Source organism: Impatiens glandulifera, chromosome 2 (assembly GCF_907164915.1).
Source record: "Impatiens glandulifera chromosome 2, dImpGla2.1, whole genome shotgun sequence".
Classification (NCBI taxonomy): Eukaryota; Viridiplantae; Streptophyta; class Magnoliopsida; order Ericales; family Balsaminaceae; genus Impatiens; species Impatiens glandulifera.
In genome coordinates this window covers 46,851,149-46,875,040 of record NC_061863.1, presented here as the reverse complement: position 1 = coordinate 46,875,040, position 23,892 = coordinate 46,851,149, and the positions used below count along the sequence as shown (strand labels likewise).

The 23,892-nt window shown below is 33.0% G+C and overlaps 1 protein-coding gene across 1 annotated transcript; it reads left to right on the top strand.

Moving 5' to 3' along the window:
* Positions 1-13,940: 13,940 nt before the first annotated feature.
* Positions 13,941-17,730, top strand: LOC124925892 (protein NRT1/ PTR FAMILY 6.2-like). The gene is made up of 6 exons (XM_047466015.1): positions 13,941-14,098; positions 14,188-14,290; positions 15,357-15,574; positions 15,644-16,191; positions 16,261-16,604; positions 17,043-17,730. Exons 1-6 carry the CDS (start codon positions 14,096-14,098, stop codon positions 17,585-17,587), a joined length of 1,761 nt encoding a protein of 586 aa, XP_047321971.1. The 5' UTR covers positions 13,941-14,095; the 3' UTR covers positions 17,588-17,730.
* The last annotated feature ends 6,162 nt before the right edge of the window (positions 17,731-23,892 follow it).

Genomic DNA, 23,892 nt, shown 5'->3' with positions numbered 1-23,892 from the left:
CATTCAGAATGACACAAGAAAACGAGTGGCCTCCTTTACCTATTTAATATATATATATATATATATATATATATATTTAAATAAACAAATTTTATCAATCTATTTTGTTGTTGCGAACTTTTGCGGAAGATAGTTAAAAGTTGAACTAAAAAATAATATAATTATCTAAAAAAATAAAATAAATTTGAAATACAACCTAATTAAGCAAAATTAGAAATTAAGTATCATATCAACAAATTTCGTCATTCCATGGTATTAGAAAATTGAAAAGATTTAAAGATTATGTGTTATCTTCGTTGTAATGCCATATTCTTACTTTTTTTCGGGTATAGTTAAAGACACTACAAAATTTGTAAGTTTACTTTTTTTTCATATGATTTTCAGACATCTCCCTTCCTGATTCACTAAATCTTATTGAAGATTTTTAATTCAGTAATGAGCTTAGAATAAGCTTAGATAACAAATAAGTTGAACCAAATTAAATTAGCAGTTATTTTCTTTTATTTTTTTCACTTAAATGTTAATAAATAGACTGGACATAATACTATCCACATATTTAACTTAAGTGATTAATAAATAAGCTTAATCAAGCTAACAAAAATAAAAATAAAAATTATATATAGTGTAGGGACCCCACCCCCACAGTTAGGCATACATTGCTTTACACGTTTATTGTATTCTACTGTTTTTTTTCTGTAGAAGTGAAGCATATTCCTTATATTGTCTTCTAAATTGATCATCTTTCAATTCTTTAAAATATTAACCCAAAACAGATCAATCATTTTAACGTGAAAAGCTACTTTTTCTTTAATGATTACCCACATAATTATATAAGAAAAATATTTAATTTGATTAGGAACATGTAACATGTTCAACATTTCCTTAAAAAAAACATGTTCAATATTTAGTTAAAAAAAAAAAATTTAATGTACAAATTATGATTACTTTGATAAAATTATTTGAATAATTAATTGTTTAATATGCTATAAAGAATAAAGACTAATTCTATTTTTATTAATACTGAAATGATTTTGTAAAAATTGAATGATTAATAAATAATGATGATAAATCATATTTATTTTGATGAAATTAATTAAATTTATTTTAGAAAACCAAAATATTCCCCCAATACACTAACAAAGGTAGTTTACACTGAAGATGGAAAATTAGACCGCCGGCTTGGAACTAGTGGAAAACAATTTTGTTATAGTCTTTTATCTCTAAAAGTAATATGAAATCCCAAATATTTTTGCCCTATGTTACAAATTTTATGATTTTGTGTTATAAATAGTCAAATATTATTATTGTGAAGTTTGTTGTATATAATTTTGCCTATATCAAGTAGAGTTAAATTAGTTAAGGTAAAATTGATTGAGTGTGACTTATGACCTATCTCAATAGGTAGGATATTGGCTGTTACAAAATATTAAATATGACAAACTTGTACAAGGAACCCATATTAGTTAGTGTGGTTATTGTAAATAACATATTTCGCACGAGTAATAATATAAAAAATCGTGAAAAAATATTACGGTAAAAATGTGATAGCATTTTTAATTTTATTTTTAACCGTTTTAAGTTTATGGACGGGTCAACCCACAATCCGACCCAAGTATTCATTTACTCTCACATTGCAGAACGATCTTTAAAACAAACAATTGATATAGTTTGATTCCTTAACTCAATTAGTTTGACATGTAGAGTCCACTTCTTTTCCATACTACGAGTGAAAGAGAAAATGTAAAGACTACCATTAAAATAGCCCATGCGAGAATTACTATATCCATATGAATTATGACCCCTATCTTTATAAATATGACATAATTATTCCATTATTATTCACTAATAATAGTGAAATCTATAGCGCAGAGTCAAAAGAAAATAATAACCGATTAAAAACTATTGATGAACCACCACGTTCATCAAATTTGATGTTGAATTTAAAATATAGAGTGTTATTAACCTAGTTGGTTAAAGGGTTGTACTTGTTTTGTCAGGTTGCAAGTTTGAACCATACCTATAGTATTTTTAATTTTATTTTTAACCATTTTAAGTTTATGGGCGGGTTAACCCACAATCCGACCAAGTATCCATTTACTCTCACATATATATATCCAAATTAATCACAAATCTCGACCCGGCAATACAAGCACTTTAAAAATTAAGCATTATTATATATATATATATATATATATATAATAGATATATATATATAGATTAGTTAGTTAAAAAATTGAATTTATATTGTTAAAATGTCCCGCGTTCATCAAATTTGCTATTGAATTTAAAATATAAAGTGTTATTAGCCTAGTTGATTAAAGAATTGTACTTGTTTTGTTAGGTTGTAAGTTCAAACCACACCTATACCATTTTTAATTTTATTTTAACTGTTTTAAGTTTATGGGCGGATCAACCCAAAATCCGACATAAATATCCATTTACTCTCACAGAGACCATCCTTTTACTTCGAGTGTCCTCTACGTTTTGTGGCTCTCTCTTAAGGTAAGTTCTACAAACTGTTTGTAATCCTAGATTTTTGAAATAGTATACGTTCATCAATTGAATCATTGAATTGTATAATTTACAATTCATTATGCATTTATTTGATTTAAATTGTTTGAATTATTCGATTGAATGTTGGTTTACCATTAGCTGCTAGTGATCTAAGATAGAGTTATGTGTCAAGATTAAGAATAGGTTAGGTCAAGACTAGCATTGTTTCTAAATTCTAATTGACATTGCCAAAATTCTTAATAACTATCGCTAGAAGAAACAACCGAGAATTATCCATTCGGAATTCTGGAGTGTCTTCGAGTATTGGTGAAGGTTTAGCCAAACCACAATGTCGCAAACTAGGCGTATATTGAATTCGTCCAAGTCGTAGCCACAATAGGAGAGAGCTGCGAATGGAATCCGTAATTGGATTTCCGATTTGCAGAAAGGCATAATTCTGACTCCTTGTTTGCTTATAGCGAACCGAGGCTCCAACTAATGTAGCTTGGCGCAATGGCAAAGTTCTTGGGAGGAAAATCTCCAAGCATGAGTCGACGTTAGTGAATAGGCAAAGTGTTCTTCAAAAAGAAACCATTCTCGATCGAGAAAAAAAATAGGACAACAGAGTAATTAGCCCGCAAACACACTTAACCATTTAACTAGACGCATAACTTGTTGCCTGACGGGCTTGAACTCAGGACCTTAGGGTGAGTATCTACCTCTTATTACCGTTATGCTAAAAGAGGGGATCCAATCTAGAAATAAAGGAGTCCTATGTTTCATCTTTTGATTCCAAACGAAGGCTAGATAACTCTACAACAAATGAGGAGCTCTCGAGACGTCTTTGAACGGAGCCACAACTAGGTGAATATCTACATATGATTAGAGCTTTGAGAACCTCCGACGCCATAAGTCGACGAGGAGGAAGACGACGAATGGACAACAACTTTTCCAACTTTCTTCATTTTCGTTTCCCTGCCCTCGATTTTCAAAGCTTTTTAAATTCGTCTTGAAGTTATATTTCAAATTAATTTATTTAGACAAGTCCAACCGAAAAACCCATTTTCAAACTCATTTTGGTGTAAATATCACATCAAACAGTAATTCTACTCCAACCGAAAAACCTATTCTCAAACTCAAAAGAATATTCTTATAATATTCTTTCTTACATCAACTTTTATAATTTTTTAATATCACTCATATCTTTTACAAACTTATAAATTACACCACAATATTATAATATCATCCAAATATTTTAAACTTAAATATAAATTAATTATAAAAATTTATTAAAAATTAAAAAATTACAATACACGAACACAAAAAAATACATATGAGATTGAAATAAAAAATTATTCGTACAAATAAAAAGGAGAATAAAAATATTGTAATGTATTGTATTATTGTAATGTATTTGGTAATTTTATAATTATATTTAATATAATATATATATATATATTAAAGTAATTTTTTTAATATTATTATAATTTTTTAAAATATTATTATAAATTTATGTTATATAAAAAATATTATATAAATTATTTTAATAATTATACAAATAAGCTCAATGTAAAATATAGAATAAAAATAAAAATATTAACAAATAAAACATATAAATAAATAAAATATATAAACAAATTAAAATATAAATAAATTATACAAATAAATTATATAAATAAATTATATAAATAAGTTTAATATATAAAATTAATTAGTAAAAGTTAAAGGGTTAAAATGCAAAAAAAAAAAATTAAAATATATGCGATTGTGAACAGTAGCAACACATATTTGCGTTTTTTAATAGAGAAAATGAGAAATCTCATTTTGGGTTTGGTTTCCAGTACTATTGGAGTTGCTCTTAATTCGGAATTATTTCAATCCTGAACTTTCTTCTTTGATTCGAATTGACCTTTAGACTCTTTCAACATCCAATTTTGACCATGAACTTCCAATTTTGAATTAACTTAATTAATTCAAAGTTATTTCAGCTCCTTGAATATTCTTCTATGTCCAATTCAACCCATGAACTTTATATATGCCCAATTTGGCTATAAAGTTCCAATTTCAATATTTTGGAAATCTTAGGCCTTGTTTGGTTCCTTTTTACACCAAAAACTTCACCTTCTTAATTGAGCCTCTAAATCATTTTAAAAAATTTTAAAATTTTAAGGAGGGTCAAAAATATTATTTTCTACAAAAATAAATACATAAGAAAATTATGAAATTTTTAGAACAGATTCATAAAAATATGTTTGACCTCCACGAAATTTTCAGAAATTTTGGAGCACGTTTGAAAAAACACTCATTTTCGCAGTGTAATATCTAGAGTTCTACAATTTCGAAAATTTCAAACTCGAGTGCAACGTGCTCTAAAAATGTGCTTGACATGCATAAAAAATTTCAAATACTTTTAGAAAAATTCTTGATTTTTATAGTTTCATAAACGGGGCTCCAATTATCTAAAATCCTCAACAAACATTTTTTTACACTCGTTGACTTTCTTTCAATGATCCACATTTCAAACTAGCAAAGAAAGCAACATGCAAATATTTAATTCACATTTGTGTTCATTTATGCCTAGGACACATTCAAGATTTTCATTATATCATCTATGTCTAAACCTAACAGACCTTTGAAGTCATCTCTAAACTAGGAATGGGGCTTAGCCCTTTTGATAGACATAAAATATGGTAATAAAAAAACTAAGAGAATTCAATGACTTTATATAAACCTTGTTTAAACCTAATGGAATCTTAGAGTCATCATTAAGCAAGGAATATGGTTAAACCCTTAGTTTAGACACATGATTAGGATATTCACAAGCAAAAGAAATTTGAACTCAGAATTCATGTGTAACAACCTTTCTCAAAATACAATGACCAACTATATTCGAGTAGAGATCATCCTTAGAATAAGCGTATATGACACAATGCCACAACCCTTTCCTATTACACACCAAACACCGAACCCTTAATCCGAGAATACTCTTATTTTCTTTTGTTTAGTTTCTTTGTGAAGTAAACTAAAGTAGTGACTCTTAAAGATAATTAGATTACTATGTTTCCACGCATACTAATCCAAAACATATACGATTCAGATATAACAAGTCTATGCTATATAACTCAATTTTGGTTCCTCATCTTTAAGATAGGATAACATCCTAAAAGGATAGTCTTCCTATCTACTTTTTATGAGATTCAAGAGAAAGATAAGTTAAGGGGTTCTATAATAACTTCCGTACAAAAAAGTTTCTCTTAATACAATACACAGGTCAAGTTTACCATTTAAATCCTTTGTTACGTCCCCACCGCGGGTGGAACACTCGAAAGAATTGGTAATGCATGTGACTGACCAATTTCGAATCGCACAAATCGCCCTTAAAGACGGGGCGTTCGAATGAAAATGAAAAAATGAAACGTTGCTAATAGGAAAAGATCCTTTCACGAAAAGAAACAAAAAAACTTTAAAACATCAAAAAGACAAAAGTGAACTAGACGAGAAAAAAAAAATTACGTACACTGATTCAACTCCGGCTCCTTGCCCTAGGTTCGATAGAGCTTTGCCAACTTCTATATTGATTTAACCTTCTCTAACGTGTTCACAATAATGTTAGACGAATTACCACATCGAACCTCAACAAGAGTGGTGCCGAGCAATATTTGAAGAATTTGTGTGTACATTTTTTTACTAAACTTGGATGACTTGTCTATTTCTTTCCAACTAAGTGATTCACTAATAATGATCGGAATCATCACCCATTTCTTGTTCAAGACAATGCGGCTAGTACTTATTTCGACCCGAGTCTCTCTAAAAGTTGTTATGGTTTCCGACATGCATTAGTATAAAGCGGGCCAATAGAGACGTTAGCGATGGTTGAATTTCGTTACTATTGGACAAAAACTAAAAGGATGAGATAAATAGTGACGAAGTTAGCAATGGTTGAATTTCGTTACTGTTGGACCAAAATCAAAAGAAAGTGATAAATAGCGACTAAAAGAGTGTCGCTAATGCTCAAATAACGGGTGACAAGGATCAATAGCGACGGTAACTGAACCTTTCTTTCTCCGTCGCTAAAACCATGACTTGAAATCTAGCAATCCTTCTTAATCTTTTTACTGTTGACTAAAGTTTACTGGTTTCATTAACCATATATTCAGATCAGTACATTCTATATACTTAATGTAGGCAAAATATATAATTAGAGTATTATATTGTCCTAAAGAGTTTGCGTTGAATACGGGTATTTAAATATAGTAATTAATTTTGAAAGTAGCATCTGTTTAGCCACACATATTATTTGTCCCCTTACACTTGGAGCTTTCATAATAGTGACAGATGTAAGTGGAGAAAAGAGAGATATTGTTCAAATTAATACAACAAGAGACTTTCGGCAATAAGAGATAGAGTCGATCGAGGCCATGGGATATAATATTAATAAACACATTTAGTGGAACAAAGAGAAAGTGGAGGCCGGAGAGATCTTGAGGAGACCCACATAATAATTAATTAGTGGATCAAAGAAATGTATATATCAAACTTATTTGGCCACCAAATTCTCCTCTTCGATCTTCTGCGTAATGGCCGGTGGGTCATTCTCTATCTCGTTCATTCATTCATCTTCCTTATTTTCTCTTGTGCTATCAAATACTAAGCTACCATGATCAATAAATATATTTTTTTGAAATAGAGATCATTCAACTACACATATATTTCGCATGTTCTCACTAGTACAATTCATTAAGGTCAACTTTACATAGACATACAATTTTTTCTTTTTTATTTATTTACGCGGAGCAACGACTTTACTTGCTAAGTTGTGAATGTCAAAATTCATTCACTTGTTATAAGTTTTGGTTGATCCTTTTGCTCGAAATGCTTTGTTCATCCTATACTTCGCTTTCTTTAGTTCCTTTCGAATTTGTATTGAAGATTTTTCATTACTTTATTTCACAAAATCTTGTTTATCAGGATGATAACTTGAAGTTTAAGGTGCCCTAAGAGAAAATAAATAAATTTGTTTTTATTTTATGTTAGGTTGATTAAATATAATAGTTTTATTATTATGAACAAAAATAAGAGTCTATATTTATTAAATGTTATGTTAATACATATTATGGCATAAGATTCAAACTTTGGTAGTGCACCTGTTTGTTTTTTTGTGCCCGTGGGAAGTGATGTTCCTAAGTGACTGTCTAGCTGACCTTACCTTAGGGCCGACCATAAATGTAACAATTAGTCTTATCTTGTAGAGTAAAGGTCATATATTTAATTGTCACTAAAAACGCTCTAACTAGAGGAACGGTCATATAACCATTAGTATAGTACTAACCATCAAGGAAATAAACCCGGGTAAAAAAAATTACGACTAATTGAATGGATTTCACCTCTTTATACATGTAAAAAAATGTTAGTTTTAATTCAAATGTGTCATCAATAGGAAAACATAAAACTTCTAAGAACAAGGAACACATACAATTTGGAACAAAACCAGAAACCTCCATAAATACCATTCCAACCTGGATCAAACATTTTTTTTTCTTATTGTACAAAACATAAATGAATTCAATAAATTCCCATGCATGTTTATTTTTCTATTGTAACATGGCAGTCACTATCTCTTTTGTCATTCCAATAATTATATTGGTTTAGATTAACATGGTTGAAAAATTGTCCCAAAGTCAATTTACAAGAGTAAAAGTATTTAACTCTATTAATTGGCTAGCTAGAGTATGGTCAAACGTTGCTCCTGAGTGGTGCCCCAGGTGATGGGTAAAATTGTCTGCCATCTGGCCCATCCTAGTACAAACATATTAAATTATTGGTGTCTACACTCCTGACTTAAGATTCTTGTGTATCATTTCATATATGTTACAGTAGGTAATGTAAATTTAGAAATAATGTTCTAGTGCTAGTCCTATAAACAGTTTATTTACTGTTCAATAATGCTTAGAAAGCAATCATTAAACTTTTAAGTATAAGGGTCTTAACTACAATTACAAACAAAAATTTCAATTTTAATTTTATTAAAAACGTTTTAAATTAAAAAAATGAAAGAGAATAGGTTATTCATCGAATTAATTTTGATACGATTGACATATTGAGTGATTTAGTATCCGACGATTTGAGTGGTTGTGAAAAGTCAAGTAAGACTAATTGGACGGAGAAGAAAAGAGGGACAAAAAATTATTTGTGTTATTTAGAACCACCGGATTAATAATTTAATTTGTGATGTTGCATAAAGAGGCACTGGCCTTGTCAACTTAGCCCTATAACAATGAATACAACTATGAAATTTTTTACTAAGAAATATATTGAAAAGACCAATTAGTTGACATTAGTATAGAATAAAGATGAACAATTATAATCCGTCTCGTTGTTGTCGATCCAAATTTTTTTGTTGGGAAGAAATATTTTTAGTTTGATCGGTAGTTGATAGAGAATGAGGTAAAAATGATATTTATATCTCCCGCCCCCGAAAACTAATAATAATATATTATCATTAATATATTTATTTCTTCTTTATAAAAAAAATTAGATTTATTTTCGTAATAATATGATTTTCTAATATATATACTATATAAAAATTAATTTATCATAAAAATATAATTTTATCATAAAAAAAAGTTAATTTTGAGAGAATTATATAAATGGTATCTTCCAAAATTCTACAAGCAGAACTGTACAAAAAAATAATATTGGACAGAAATGGTACATTCATTTCTCATTTTAATTCGCTCAATATTGTTATAGTTAGTCTAGAGAACTAAAAAGAAGTCACCTATATATGTTTTGTAGTAATATATATCTAAGAGGGAAGCACTAGGGTCCATATATAGTGATGTTGGTTAAGAACGAATGGATTGGTGTGGGTGTTACCGTGTAGACTAGAAGCTACTTATTCTTCCATTCCACCAATAAAAGACGAAAAAACATAGTATAATTTTTTTAAATGAGGATGATAATTATAATTGAACGTGACTTTTAATTTGAATTATCCGGTTTGAACGACTTTTCTCCGATTTGACAAGTAGTTGATCAGGAATAAGACATGAATGGTATTTGTGTCATCGCCCAAATTTTACACTGAACACTAATAAACACAATTAAATATATAAAATAATTAATATATTTATTTACTTTTTAAAATTTTTTTTTTTATAATAATATGATTGTTTTTAATATACTAGATATTTTCAATTTTATAGAAAGATTCTTTTATATAATTTTATCATAGAAAAATATATAATTTAGATAAATAAGACAGAGATAGTAATAAAAACTCGAAGTAAGATGGGATGGGAATGGAGATGGTAAATACACTCTCAGCCTCAATCCTCCTTATTGTCATCCCTACTCAAAATCGGTTATATAAGGATTGGTCCCAACTTCCAAAGGTGGATGGGGCTATGAAATTTTATAATTCATTTTAACTGTTAGGATCGATGTTGACAATGGAGACATGTGTCTGACTATTGTGAACAACTTATACACTTTAATTCGATTTTAACTCTGTTAGAAGTTAAAATCTATTTCTATTCTTCACAATTCTTCACAAACTTTTGAACAAGTTCAAGTGCGGAATCGTTTGTTGGATTTGAAGTTTCAGATGAATAAATGTCAATGGCATAAAATAATGAACAAAGAGAGTTTTATGAATGTTTAAAAATAAAACTCCTACATCACCTCTTCTTCCTTAACATGAAGAATATTCACTAGAATACTTTGATTGATGTAGAACCCACTACACAAACCCAGTCAGAAACCATAAGACTTAACAATCGCGTGCTTCTGAACTTCTAGTTAACTCTCTATTGAATAGAACAACCTCTGTTAAACTTATAATACTTAGATTTCACATAGAAAGACAATGATTGGATTACAGAATGATCACACAGATAGACAATGAGTAATTAATGTTTGAGCTAGAGAGATTGGATAATCAAATAGAGAGCTTAAGCAGTAGTGTGTGTGAAGCGAAGCTTGTGTGTTAAGCAAAGAGTTAGTATTTTTCCGGTGTTTTTGTCCGTTGTCCTTGAGCTTCTATTTATACTTGAAGACCACCAACAGTCGAAACTTCTTTGAGGACACATGTCCTCCCTTTGTTGGACGACCGCCAATAGTACAAGGGTACATCAGATTGAGCATTGGGATCGTGGCCGTACCAGACAGGTAGTACGCCGAATATCATCTGATATTGTCTTGTACTAGAGAGATACAAAGTGGGCAATTTGAATATTGGAGTACGTGGTAGTTGTTCATTCGTTGTTGGAGCTGAGTTGTCAGACTGTTGAAAACGGTAACTGTAGATGAGATGAGTTACGTAGTTAGACGCTCCTTCGGACGTCTGATCAAGTTAGACAACGACTTCTTGCTCTCCATCTTTAGACCGCGTCTAAGAAAGAGTTAGACGACGTCTAACTGTGCTTTTTCTTTAGACCACGTCTAAGAAGGTTAGACAAAGTCTAACTACGCTTCTCCTTTAGACCACGTATAAAGGAGTTAGACCGCGTCTAACTACACTTCCCTTTAGACCACGTCTAAAGAAGTTAGACCGCGTCTAACTGCGCTTCCCTTTAGACCACGTCTAAATGAGTTATACTGTGTCTAACTGTGCGCACTCCTTAGACCACGTCTAAAGGAGTTAGACGACGTCTACTCGCGTGTTTCAGACTTCGTCTGAAGTATCAATACGTCTAAAGGCGCCTGCTTCTGACCACGTCTGAAGAGGTTAGACGTTGACTACCGACCAAAACGTTTGCTTACATTTCCTTGAGATGTACCTGCACAAAGACAATTTCATAGTTTAGTCTTATTCGTTTGCAGCATTAAATTAAGTTCTTCAGCTTTGCATAACTAAGTTTTATTATAATTAATTCGCACATTATCAAAATAAAGTCAGCTCATAATTATAACAATGTTAATTTAAATAAACTTATTTCCTAAGTTATTTTTAATTGACTCAACATTAACATTTTTAAAAATAATATAGGGATGAGTAACTGTTTAATGTTAACATTTAAAAAAAAATAACTTGGATTTTTAGTTATAATTTTTTTTATAAGTTTAATGAATATAAGTGAAGGACAAATATCGGAAAAACTATTCTAATTTTTTTTTTTAAATCGAGCAAAAACTGATGTGAACCAAGACATCCAATTATTGAGAATCACACAAATATTACTATAAGATATGGTAAAAAAAATTTTTTTTATAGAAAGTCATTTGTATTCAAAATGGCGTGACACCAACTAATGAATAAAGAGTTCAAACAAAACAAGAAAATAACATAGAAAAGGAGAACCCAAAAAAAGCATCATCAAGGAATTTGATAATATCCCCAACCAAGATACATTGAGCCGTGGATCAAACTACGACAAGGGTCACAAAATTGTAGTTGAGAAGCAGACGGTTTGGCCTCTTCCTGTTGGAGAAACTTCTTATGTTCCTCAAGCCAAATATTCCTCCAAAAATGATCTTGATATACAATCACTTCTTATCTAGGTGATGATGATCTTTTGCACCGACCAATTAATTAAAGCCAACAAGAAACCCTTCATAATACTGGTGTCCCAAAGGAGTCGGACGCGCTTAGATAGAGTTTGTACCTCCTAACGATAATAGCCCCTTATGATAATGATGCCCACTACAAAGTACTCCAATCAAATAAGACACGGAAATGTCAGCATCTATGGTTAAACACTTAAATTGAAGGATGTGACAAAGAAAAGACAAGGGTGAACGACCATATATATGATTTGAGCACAATTTATGCATTACTCCTAAAACTACTTCCCCCAAACTCAAGAATCATCTTAATCATATAGTGACAACACCTTCATAATTCTCAAGATTAGTTTAATTTTATTTTTTTCCACCAAAGATATAATTTGATAAGTTTTTGTTGGTGAAATATATATCCTCAATAAATAAAAATTTCAAATAAAATGTATCCACTGAAAATAAAAAGCTGCCAACATTTGCTTTAAGTGAAAATGAAATAGCATATTTTTATAAAGAAGGTAGAAGACAAATCACTTACATTGTGGAAACGGACTTAACAAGATTAATATATGTTAAGAATTGCCCATTCTTTGATAGTTCCATTTTGTTTCAAATTGTTCTTTATTACTGCTTCTTTCCCAACCCATCTCCCTTCTTACAAGAATTACTTAAAACAATTATCCTACTCAAGCAAATGAATCAAATCAATTTGTTTTCGTCCGAGTTATAGTAAGTCCAAATTATATTTATACTCCACTAATCAACAATTATATTGATTAATACAGATTAAATTTGAATTGGACTTATAGTTTAGATTTATTTATCTCATTGTTTAATATTTTTTTTTTGTTTTTGCTAATTATTGTTTAATATGTTCTATTTTACTTTTTTTTATCTTTAAACCACTTGTTTAAAAAAAAAATCTTAAATTTAACTTTTTTTAATAATAATTTTTTAATTTCAATTTTGTTTATTTATAATAATTATAAGACGAGGTAGTTAATAAATCTATTTTTTATTTGTCAAATAATAACTATAAATTTATTTTATTTAATTTTGCTAAAAATAATACAATTAATGAAATATTTTCAATTTAAATTCACTAAATAGATACAGTAAAAAAACAAAATTGTGACCTAATTGATGCAAGAAAATAGAGAAAACAATATATTTTAGTAAGTTACAAACTAATAAAAAAAAGTGACAAATATATTTGTATTGGGATAATTTGGATAATCCTAATTCAATCCTAATTTAATTCAATTCGATCTCAATCCGATCCGATTTCAATCAAAACTGAAATCAAAACTGAAATGACTAATACAAATTAGTATTTCAGAGATTTGTTTAAATTGCGTATTAATCCGTTAAATGTTCATCATTACCTCAAAAGCGAATTTCAAGCAATATTGTTGCTTCAACATATTATACACATACATTTAATTACTACTATTCATAATTTAATCCTTAGTAAAAGTAACTATTTTAATTTATTAATAAATTACTTATTTGTATCTACATCAAACACGGGCTAAATAGTAGTTTTCTATTTCATGTGGGGCATTAAAAGCACTCAAGAGACTCAAGAAAAGTGGACCAATTTGTGCAAAAGACTGTGGTTCACAAAATCTCCAAATAACCTATCCCCAAAAGAGATAGATATGAGATGGAATGGAGGTTGGATTTGGAATGAATTCCATTTATTTGCTTCTCTTGATCCCACTTCTTCCAATTAGCAATATCAACATCAACTTTTTTTTTTCATTTTACTCTAAATAACCCATAAAAATAAAATGGACTGAAAAACAAAATCTTGATGATATATAAAAAAGCACAAAATCACTACTAGAACATTCTGTTCATGGAAATGGGATAGGCACATGAATATCCTTTACTTTATTATATATCAAGATCTGGTTAATATTTATAGTGGAGGCCCCCGGCTAGTCACTTTTTCTCTAACTCACCTAATAGTTCACCTCCATTGATCTGCCTATAAAAAGGGAACACTTCTTCAACACATTATGTGCAACCAAACTTAAGAGATCAATATCATAACTATCATATTAATTGCTTTCTTTCTTCATCAAATCATTCCAATATGGTTAGTACTTCAATCTCCCATTACTAATAATTCAATAGCTTCTTCATTATTCTCTTATATGTTCTTATATGGATCATCACTTACCGCAGGATGGAAAGATGAGTTGGGCAGTTGGTAATACTGTTGACTATAAAGGGTTCCCAGCGGACAGGTCTAAGACCGGTGGTTGGGTGCCAGCAGCTCTGATTCTAGGTTTGAACTCTTAGACCTTTGTCGGTTGGGTTTTTCAAAAAATTCAACTATAATCAAACATCACTTCATTCACTTCTATATAAGATTAACAACTAATCTATCAATAGATATTTCTGTTAGTAATGTTTAAATTGCTTAGACCATCTATCATGACATGCATGTATTGTATTGTCTCTAGGGAGGATTGATTATTTTACACTTTTTGCATGATTAATAAGTATTTTATGCAAATGGGTATGCCAGAAAAGATCTAAGTATATATGTAAGAACTGCAAATTTAGATGATAGAACTATTTCAATATCTAAAATAGTTTAATTAAAACTTCCAAATCCATGATTTTGCTGTTATTCTCTCTCCCATCTGTCATTTTTTGGATGATAGGGCAAAGTGGGTCCATTACACCTAGGCCCTGTTTTATCATAATAATTGTCCAAATGATTTTCATGGGAAATAAAGGACAAATTATATTCTCTTGATGTCCCCAATAATATGCCTTTTGAAAAGAATAAAATAGTTAATTTCAAGAAATCCTTCAAACATATATTATACCTAGGATTTGGATTATTTTAGGTTATTTAAATGATCTTACTCAGTTTTGAGTTATGAAAATTTTAGTTAATATTTAATAATAATATTTTTCAAAAAATAAAATAAAGAGTATTTTAATAGATAAATTAATTGATGAAATGAAATATGAAATAATGCATGTTAAATAAAAGACAAGACATAAGATTGCTTCTATATATATCTCATTCAATCAAACATTATTCTTACAATTCTAACCCCAAGTTTTGTTTCTTTCTTCAAATAATTTATAGAGATGTAAAAAAAATGACAAACTAAAATACTATTTTTAAGATCACGATAAAAACCCCAAAACTAAATACGATTACGAAAGAAAGATCTTAGCGGCAATTTGTCTATCCTTTAAAGTTAAATTTTACTTGTATCTTGACTTGGACATGATATTTATTCGAGTGGACATTTCACAAGAGTTTTTACAACTTTCTGATTCTTTAAATAAACATGAGTTTGATTAATAAATTTTACTATCCATTTTCTCAGGGATTGAAGTATCTGAAAGGCTTTCAACAATGGGAATAGCAGTGAACCTTGTGACATACTTGGGTGGCACAATGCATTTGCCAAGTTCAACTTCAGCCAATATTGTCACTGATTTCATGGGAACTTCTTTCCTCCTTTGCCTTCTCGGTGGCTTCCTCGCAGATTCATTTCTCGGAAGATACAGAACTATCGCCATCTTCGCCATTATTCAAACACTAGTAAGAATTACTATTTAATTCTAATGAAATTTAAGATACAAATATTAAATTTTCTTTTTGTTTCTTTAGGGAACAGGATCACTAGCAATTGTGACAAAACTTCCAAAACTAAGGCCAACACCTTGCCATACTCATATAGTGAGCAACTGCAAGCAGGCCAGTGAATTCCAAATGGGCGTTCTCTACTTAGCTCTTTACATTATCGCCCTAGGAACGGGAGGCCTGAAATCGAGCGTATCAGGATTCGGAACAGACCAATTCGACGAGAAAGATGAGAAAGAGAAGACTCAAATGGCCTATTTCTTCCAGAGATTTTTCTTCTTTATCAGCATTGGAACTCTGACAGCTGTAACGGTTCTTGTTTACATACAAGATGAGGTCGGGCGGAGCTTGGCTTATGGGATTTGCTCTATTTCAATGGCTGTAGCGATCGTGATCTTTCTTTCGGGTAGTAGAAGATATAGGTATAAGAAGAGCACGGGCAGCCCCATTGTTCAAATTTTACAGGTTATTGCAGCTGCCATTAGGAAGAGGAAACTTGAAGTTCCTTATGATGTTACCTTGTTGTATGAAAACACGCCTCATGAATCAAGAATATATCACTCTGATCAATTCAGGTATGTAATTTATAATTTTAATTAGTTCAAATTCAATTAATTAATATTTTTGGGCATGCATGCATGCAGTTTGTTGGACAAGGCAGCAGTTGTAACAGAAGAGGACATGGAAGGGAACAACAGTTCGAATCCTCCGAATCCATGGAAGCTGTGTACGGTAACAAGAGTGGAGGAGGTGAAGATGATGGCGAAGCTTCTTCCTGTGTGGGTAACGACCATCATGTTCTGGACGACTTATGCCCAGATGATCACATTTTCGGTGGTGCAAGCTTCCACCATGGACAGATCATTAGGAAGCTTCAAGATTCCGGCTGGCTCTCTTACTGTTTTCTTTGTAGCTGCAATCCTAATCACACTTGCCTTCTATGATCGCCTCATCATGCCACTTTGGAAGAAATGGAAGGGCAAGCCAGGTACATATTTATATTTTTTTCTGTATCACAAGTTTAATTTTCATTTAAAATGTTTTAGGGTTTAAAAAAAAACAGAAAGAATGATAAAACACAATAACTTATGTCATCAAGGTTATGATTTTGAGTTTGTACAACATTTGACATAGTAGCGACGATTTTCATGGGAAATAAACCGTCGCTAATTCATTATTTAACGACAGTCTCTGGGACCGTTGTTAATGGAAGCATTGCATTTTCTTACATGTCTTATAGCGAAGGTTAATGCAACATAAAATTCTGTAGCTATTGACATTCTTAGTTTAAGGTGCATGCTTTAAGTGGGATCCAATTCCTAGACAACAATCAAATGATTCTTTTCAATTTATTAATACAAAATCCATGAAAAACCTTAATATCTACGAATAATTGATCCATGATTACATACAAACAAATTAACAGGGTTCACTAGCTTGCAAAGGATGGCCTTGGGACTTATCCTCTCGGGTTTAGGAATGGCAGCTGCAGCCATAGCCGAAATGAAGAGATTATCAGTAGCCCACGACGTTGGTTTAGCAACGGCCACCGTTCCGGTGTCGGTGTTCCTACTGATCCCACAGTTCTTTCTAGTGGGAGCCGGAGAAGCCTTTATCTACACAGGGCAACTAGACTTCTTCATAACTCAATCACCGAAAGGAATGAAGACAATGAGTACAGGCCTGTTCCTAACGACTCTATCTCTAGGGTTCTTCATGAGCAGCTTCTTGGTGTCGGTGACGAAGAAGGTAACCGGAGGCGGTGGACGGGAAGGATGGATTGCGGATAACATTAACTTCGGAAGGCTTGACTTGTTCTACGCTCTGTTAACTATTCTGAGTTTATTGAACTTTCTAGTATACTTGTTATTTGCCTCATGGTACAAGCCACAAAAGGTGCAGGACAATGGTAGTGGCGTGGAAATGGAAGGTTTGGCCAATGGGTCTCATCATGGAGAAGAGAAATGCTAGCTTTTGCTGGTCCCCATGGCGGGCTTTTTCTTCTTTTTATGTTTCTGTTTCTTCTTGATTATAATTGGTTGCCTAGTGTCGAAAGGAGTATGTATTATTGTATAATTGTGTCTGTTATTAAGAAGTTAATTTATCATTTTCATAATATGGTGCTTACTAGCTTAATTAATTTGAATTGGAAATCATTTTGGAATTGATAAATTATTATAAATATGGAGATCAATTTATAAAGTAATACTGAAAAAAAGAAAGACTAAATAAATAATATTTGCACAATTGCTATTTAAAACTCGGACGTGAGTTGTTTTTATTCTACGAGGCATGAGTCGTATATTTCACGATTAAAGTTTGAGCCATATTTGATAAAAACGATCTAAGTTCGAATTTCAAATAGTAATTTGCCAAATAGAACCAATTCATATACAAGAATAAATATTTGTTTTAATAAATTATTTTCTAAAAAAATCTTAAATACCTCAATTTGCTATTTGCTGGAAAGCATTATGATAATGATTTTATTCCTTTATTTTTGGGTAAGATGAAATATACTTTCTAACGCAAAATGATGAAATCGACAAATTAGAAGGACAATGTACATATGTAATACATAAACTAATATTTCAGTTATCAATCTTTTGTAAACCTCGCTATATTAAGCTATATTAAGCGTTGGCACTTATTTGTGTGTCGGCATAATATTTGTCAACTCTTCCTCAACCTCGCTATATTAAGCGTCGACGAACTCTTTGACAACTTTTTACGCGGCGATAATTCCATTAAAGTCTTTATTATTATTTAGTTGTTTTATTTGAATAATTTGAGTAATTTATGAGAATAATTGTTGGGTCAGCTCATTTGGCAGCTGGGCCTAACAAATTAATAAAGCCCATTAGGGCATATTTAATTAAGGAAAAAAAAACACAGCAGTTTTTAGATTGGTTTTTCTCTCTCTCTCTTCCAGCAGTTCTTCCTCCATTGAAGCAGCAATTCCTCCATTGAAGCAACAGGTTCTTCTTCTGATTTCCTTTATCTCTTCTCCATTTGGTTAGCCATCTTTAATAATGATGATAATGTATGTGAATGACAAGTTAGGATGAGGTCAATTGATAACTTTTGTTAGATTACCTCTAGGCTTGTATTGAACTACATTGTATACCTATTTGATATAGTGGATGATTTAAGTGGCCGAAGTGTCCCGTGGTTTTTACCTAATTTGGGTTTTCCACGTAAAATCTTGGTGTCCTGCTCTCTGTTTTTGATTGTTTGATGCTCAATTGTTTTGGCTGCCTATTTGATTACACAAAAGGGAAAAAGAATTGTTAGGCCTTGTTGTAGCTTGTTTATTTCTGAATTGCTAAACATGTGCTATTATTCGATTTCTCCAACAAGTGGTATCAGAGCTGAGGTCGTTTGGTGGTGATTCTTGTATAATTCAAATGGAAGAATCGTTGAGCAGTAATGGAACGATGATCAAACTCACAGCTACCAATTACACAATCTGGAAGTCACGGATGGAGGACTTATTGTGTAATTATGATTATGAAGACACTATTTTGGGTGATAAAGGCAAACCAGAGGCTATGACAGATGCAGATTGGAAGAAGCTGAACAGAAAGGCAGTTGGTAAAATCAGGCAATGAGTTGACAACAGTGTGTATCAGCATGTGGCTACTGAAGTTAACGCTTATAAGGTGTGGACTATTTTGAGTGAACTGTATGAGAAGAACAACACTCAAAACAGAGCATTTCTATTTAGGAAGCTTTGCTCGTTGAAATATCAAGATGGGTCTTCTATGTCTGAGCATCTAAATGCTTTTTAGGGGATTCTAAATGAGTTGGCTGCGATAGGAATGAAATTTGATGATGAGCTTCATGCTATGTGTTTGATTAATTCTCTACCTGATAGTTGGGAAACACTTGTGGTTTCAATTACCAATTCTGTTCCACAAGGTAAGCTCACTTTGAAAATGATGAAAGAGAGCGTGCTAAATGAAGAGGCTAGAAGAAAAGAACAGGGCTTCTCGACTCCAAGTCAGGTGTTCGTGACTGAGAAAAGGGGTAGAAGTAAAAGTAAAACTCCAAAGAATCGCAGTGGCAGTTCAGACAGGTCACGGGGAACATCCAACTCGAGAAAAGAGATTACATGTTATCATTGTGGCAAGCCAGGACACAAGAAGTATTAGTGCAGATCTTTGAAGCGGGAACAAAAGGAGAATAAGCAAGATGGAAGTAGTAAGGTTGCAGATGTAGGTGGTAACGACATCGATATTGTTTACGACAATGATAGTATCAACCTTGTTTCTCAAGATACACAATGGGTGGTAGACTCAGGTGCTTCTTATCATGTCACCAATCGTTGTGATATATTTTCTTCTTACACTAGTGGACAGTTTGGTTTAGTGACGCTGGGAAACCATGTTACGTGTAAGATTGTTGGAAAAGGAGATGTCTGTTTGGATACTAACACTTCGTGCAAGCTACTTTTGAAGAATGTTCGACATTTTCCTGATATTCGGATGAATTTGATCTCTACTGGTATTCTTGATGATGAGGGCTATCATAGTTACTTTGGTGAATGAAAATGGAAACTCACTGTTAGATAAAAGATAGAGATTCCTCCAAAACCCCTCCCTCAAAATTTTTCGAAAATTATCTAAGTCCTTTTCAAAATCGGCCAAACAAAACAACCGGCCTACGGTTGCAAACTTACATAATTTTGATAATTTTAAATAAAATAATCAAAAAGGGAGAAATTGTTAGATAAATTCATACCGGTTCAAATAAACCTAACTTAAACAAACTTCCTACGCAGGAACAAGGAACCGGACCGGATGAACAAAAGAAAACCAACTGAAGAAACCGAACCGGTCAAGCTACCAAACCGATCAAGAGTATTCGGTACGTGACCGCACAGAGGAAGGATCGGCCAAAGCCTAAAAGCCAGATCCATCAAATAGCCGATCAATCCTCAAGACAAACATAACCGGAATAAGCCCGGTCACTTCACTATCAAAAGATATTCGGCCAAGTCAAGCGGCCAACCTAGGCCAAGTCAAGAGGCCGATCTGCACAAGAAGACACTTTGGGTATCTGTTGAGAATGATACCAAAGGAACAGACTGAATACTTCCTTATCCATGCAAGTCTGAGGAAAGACTGTAGGCTGCAGAAAACAGTACTACCGGATCTTTCTACTTCGGGATAAGCCAGAAAGGAAATCTTCAAAGTACAGACAACTGTCCAAGCAGACAGTGCCTACATTGAGTAAAAGACAAACCCAGCAGGTTTGCTTTACAGACCGGCAGGTCTGAAACAGGATGCCAGGTCTGAGATTGACCGTCAGGTCTGAGGAGAAGACCGCAGGTATGAGACACTGAATCACTGCATCTCTGATCAGCCAATCAGATTCAAGGCTTTGAAATATGACCGTTGGCATATTTCACCTATAAAAGGAGGCAGTTGCAGAAGAGTAAATGCGGGACATCAAGCTGACATTAAGGCAGTTACTAAGAATTACAAAGAGAGCATTTACTACAAGTGATAACAGTGTGGTATTCTAAGAAAGCCTAAGTGCTAAATTCTGACTGTGTGTGCTACAATTTCAGTGAGAATTGTAAGAGTGTTATCGAGCAGGAAATAAGTCTCGATCGAATTGCATTTGTATTCCTTAGTGAATATCCTTCTCGCGGTTTCGAGAAGAAGGGGTGACGTAGGAGTTTTATCTCCGAACATCCATAAAATCTGTTGTATTTACTTTCTGTTGGCTTCACTACAAAACCGACTAACCTAAACATACCACCACAAACCAACTTCATACTGACAATACCGAATATCCAGATAACCGAAACCGACCCACCATCCTTCAAATCTCCATCATCCGAAACCGATTCCGCCTATCATACACGTGTACCGCTTCAACTTGAAAGCAAACCTCTTCCGCGCTTGAACCTAGTTCAAGGGTTTGTGACAGGTTGTGTAGTATTGAAACCCCGGTGTTAATCTCTAACCGGATTAACCACCACCCTACGAGTGAGAACCGCTAACCGGTCCAACCCCCGGTCCACCAGCGGCGACCTAGATCCTAACACTCACTAAGGGGTCTTTGGTGATAGCTAAAGGAAAGAAGGTCAGTTCTCTTTATGTGACAGAGACTAAGTCTTACGGGGGAGAAGCAAATGCAGTTAATGATTGTTCAGCACAGCTTTGGCATAAGAGACTTGGTCACTTAAGTCAGAATGACATGCAAATTCTCTCCAAGACAATCGATCTCCAGGGCTTAAAGTCCACATATTTGAAGACATGCACAAATTGCTTAGTTGGTAAGCAACATAGAGTTTCCTTCAAAAGTTTCTCTCTATCTAGGAAGCCCAATATCCTAGATATGGTTCACACAAACATATGTTTTATGGATTCCTTGACTTTAGGTGGTGCTCATTATTACATTACTTTTATCGATGATTGCTCAAGGAAGGTGTGGGCATATTGCTTGAAGACTAAGGATCAAGCATTGGATTACTTCAAGTTGTTTCATGCTGAAGTGGAGAGAGAAACTGGGAAGAAGTTGAAATGTGTTCGTTCGGACAATGGTGGCGAATACAGAGGACCATTTGTGGAATACTGTAAAAGTCATGGGATCAAGCTTTTGAAGACTGTGCCAAAAACACCTCAACAGAATGGAGTTGCAGAGAGGATGAACAGGTCTATCAATGAGAGAATTTTGTGTATGTTGTCTCATGCTAAGTTGCCAAAATCCTTTTGGGGAGAGGCAATAAAGACAGCGGTTGATCTGATAAACCTTTCACCCTCAACTCCTTTAGATGGCGACGTTCCAGAAAGAGTTTGGAGAGGTAAGGACGTCTCTTATGATCACTTGAGAGTTTTTGGTTGTAAAGTGTTTGTTCATGTTCCTCGAGATGAGAGAGCTAAGCTTGATAGCAAGACGAGACAGTGTATCTTTATTGGGTATGGCCACGGAGAATTTGGGTACTGATGTTGGGATCCGGTTAACAAGAAACTCATTAGAAGCAGAGATGTGGTATTCTTTGAAGATCAAACCATTGAAGACTTTGAGAAAAAAGAAAAGCCGAAGTCTATAGAGAATGAATTGATTGACAATGGTAGGATTCGTACACCACAATCACAGCCCAATGATGTGGAAAATGCCCAAGTTGAGGTTGATGAGACTCCTCTAGTTGATGCTGAGCCAACAGAGGAAGCTGAACAAGATGATGATAGTTCTCTAGAGTCACCTAATGATCAGCATATTAGAAGATCTAGTAGGCAGAGACAACCTTCTAGTAGGTATCCTCCCAATGAGTATGTGATGTTGACTGACGGGGGAGAACCAGAAACCTATCAAGAAGTATTGTCTCATGAAAACAAGAACAAGTGGTCGGTGACAATGCAAGAAGAGATAAATTCCTTGCAAGAGAACGAAACTTATGACTTGGTGAAACTTCCAAAAGGAAAGAAGACTTTGAAGAACAAGTGGGTATTCAAGTTGAAGTACCAAGAGAATAGCTCACAACCTCGATATAAAGCAAGACTGGTTGTGAAGGGCTTTGGACAGAAAAAGGGGATTGATTTTGAAGAGATCTTCTCACCGGTTGTGAAGAGGTCATCCATCAGAGTTGTGTTAGCATTGGCTGCTAGTCAAGATTTGGAAATTGAACAACTGGATGTGAAGACTGCATTTCTTCATGGTGACTTGGAGGAAGAGATCTATATGGAACAACCTGAGGGTTTCAAAGTTAAAGGTAAAGAAGATCTTGTCTGCAAGTTGAGGAAAAGCTTGTATAGGCTCAAGCAAGCGCCTAGACATTGGTACAGAAAATTTGACTCCTTCATGGAAGCAAATGGGTACAGTAAGACTACTTCTGATCATTGTGTTTTCATCAAGAGATACGGTGTTGATGATTATGTTATTCTTCTGCTCTATGTTGATGATATGCTGATTGTTGGGACAGATATTGCAAAAATTGAGAAGCTCAAAAGGGATTTGAACAAGTCTTTGCGATGAAGGATTTGGGTTCAGTGAAGCAGATCTTAGGCATGGAAATCACAAGAGACAGAAAGAACAGAACACTTTGGCTATCACAGGAGAAGTACATTGAGAAGGTACTTGAGAGGTTTGCAATGAAAAATGCAAAACCGGTTTCAGTTCCACTTGCAGGTCATTTCAAGTTGAGTTCTAAACAATGTCCTACAAGTGAGAAAGAGAAAGATGAAATGAAGAATGTACCTTATGCCTCTGCAGTTGGTAGTCTTATGTATGCCATGGTATGTACAAGACCGAACATAGCACAC

Coding starts and splice junctions, on each gene's coding strand:
- LOC124925892 (XM_047466015.1), top strand. Junction 14,291..15,356: donor GCCAGCAGCTCTGATTCTAG/GTTTGAACTCTT, acceptor CCATTTTCTCAG/GGATTGAAGTATCTGAAAGG. Junction 16,605..17,042: donor GAAATGGAAGGGCAAGCCAG/GTACATATTTAT, acceptor ACAAATTAACAG/GGTTCACTAGCTTGCAAAGG.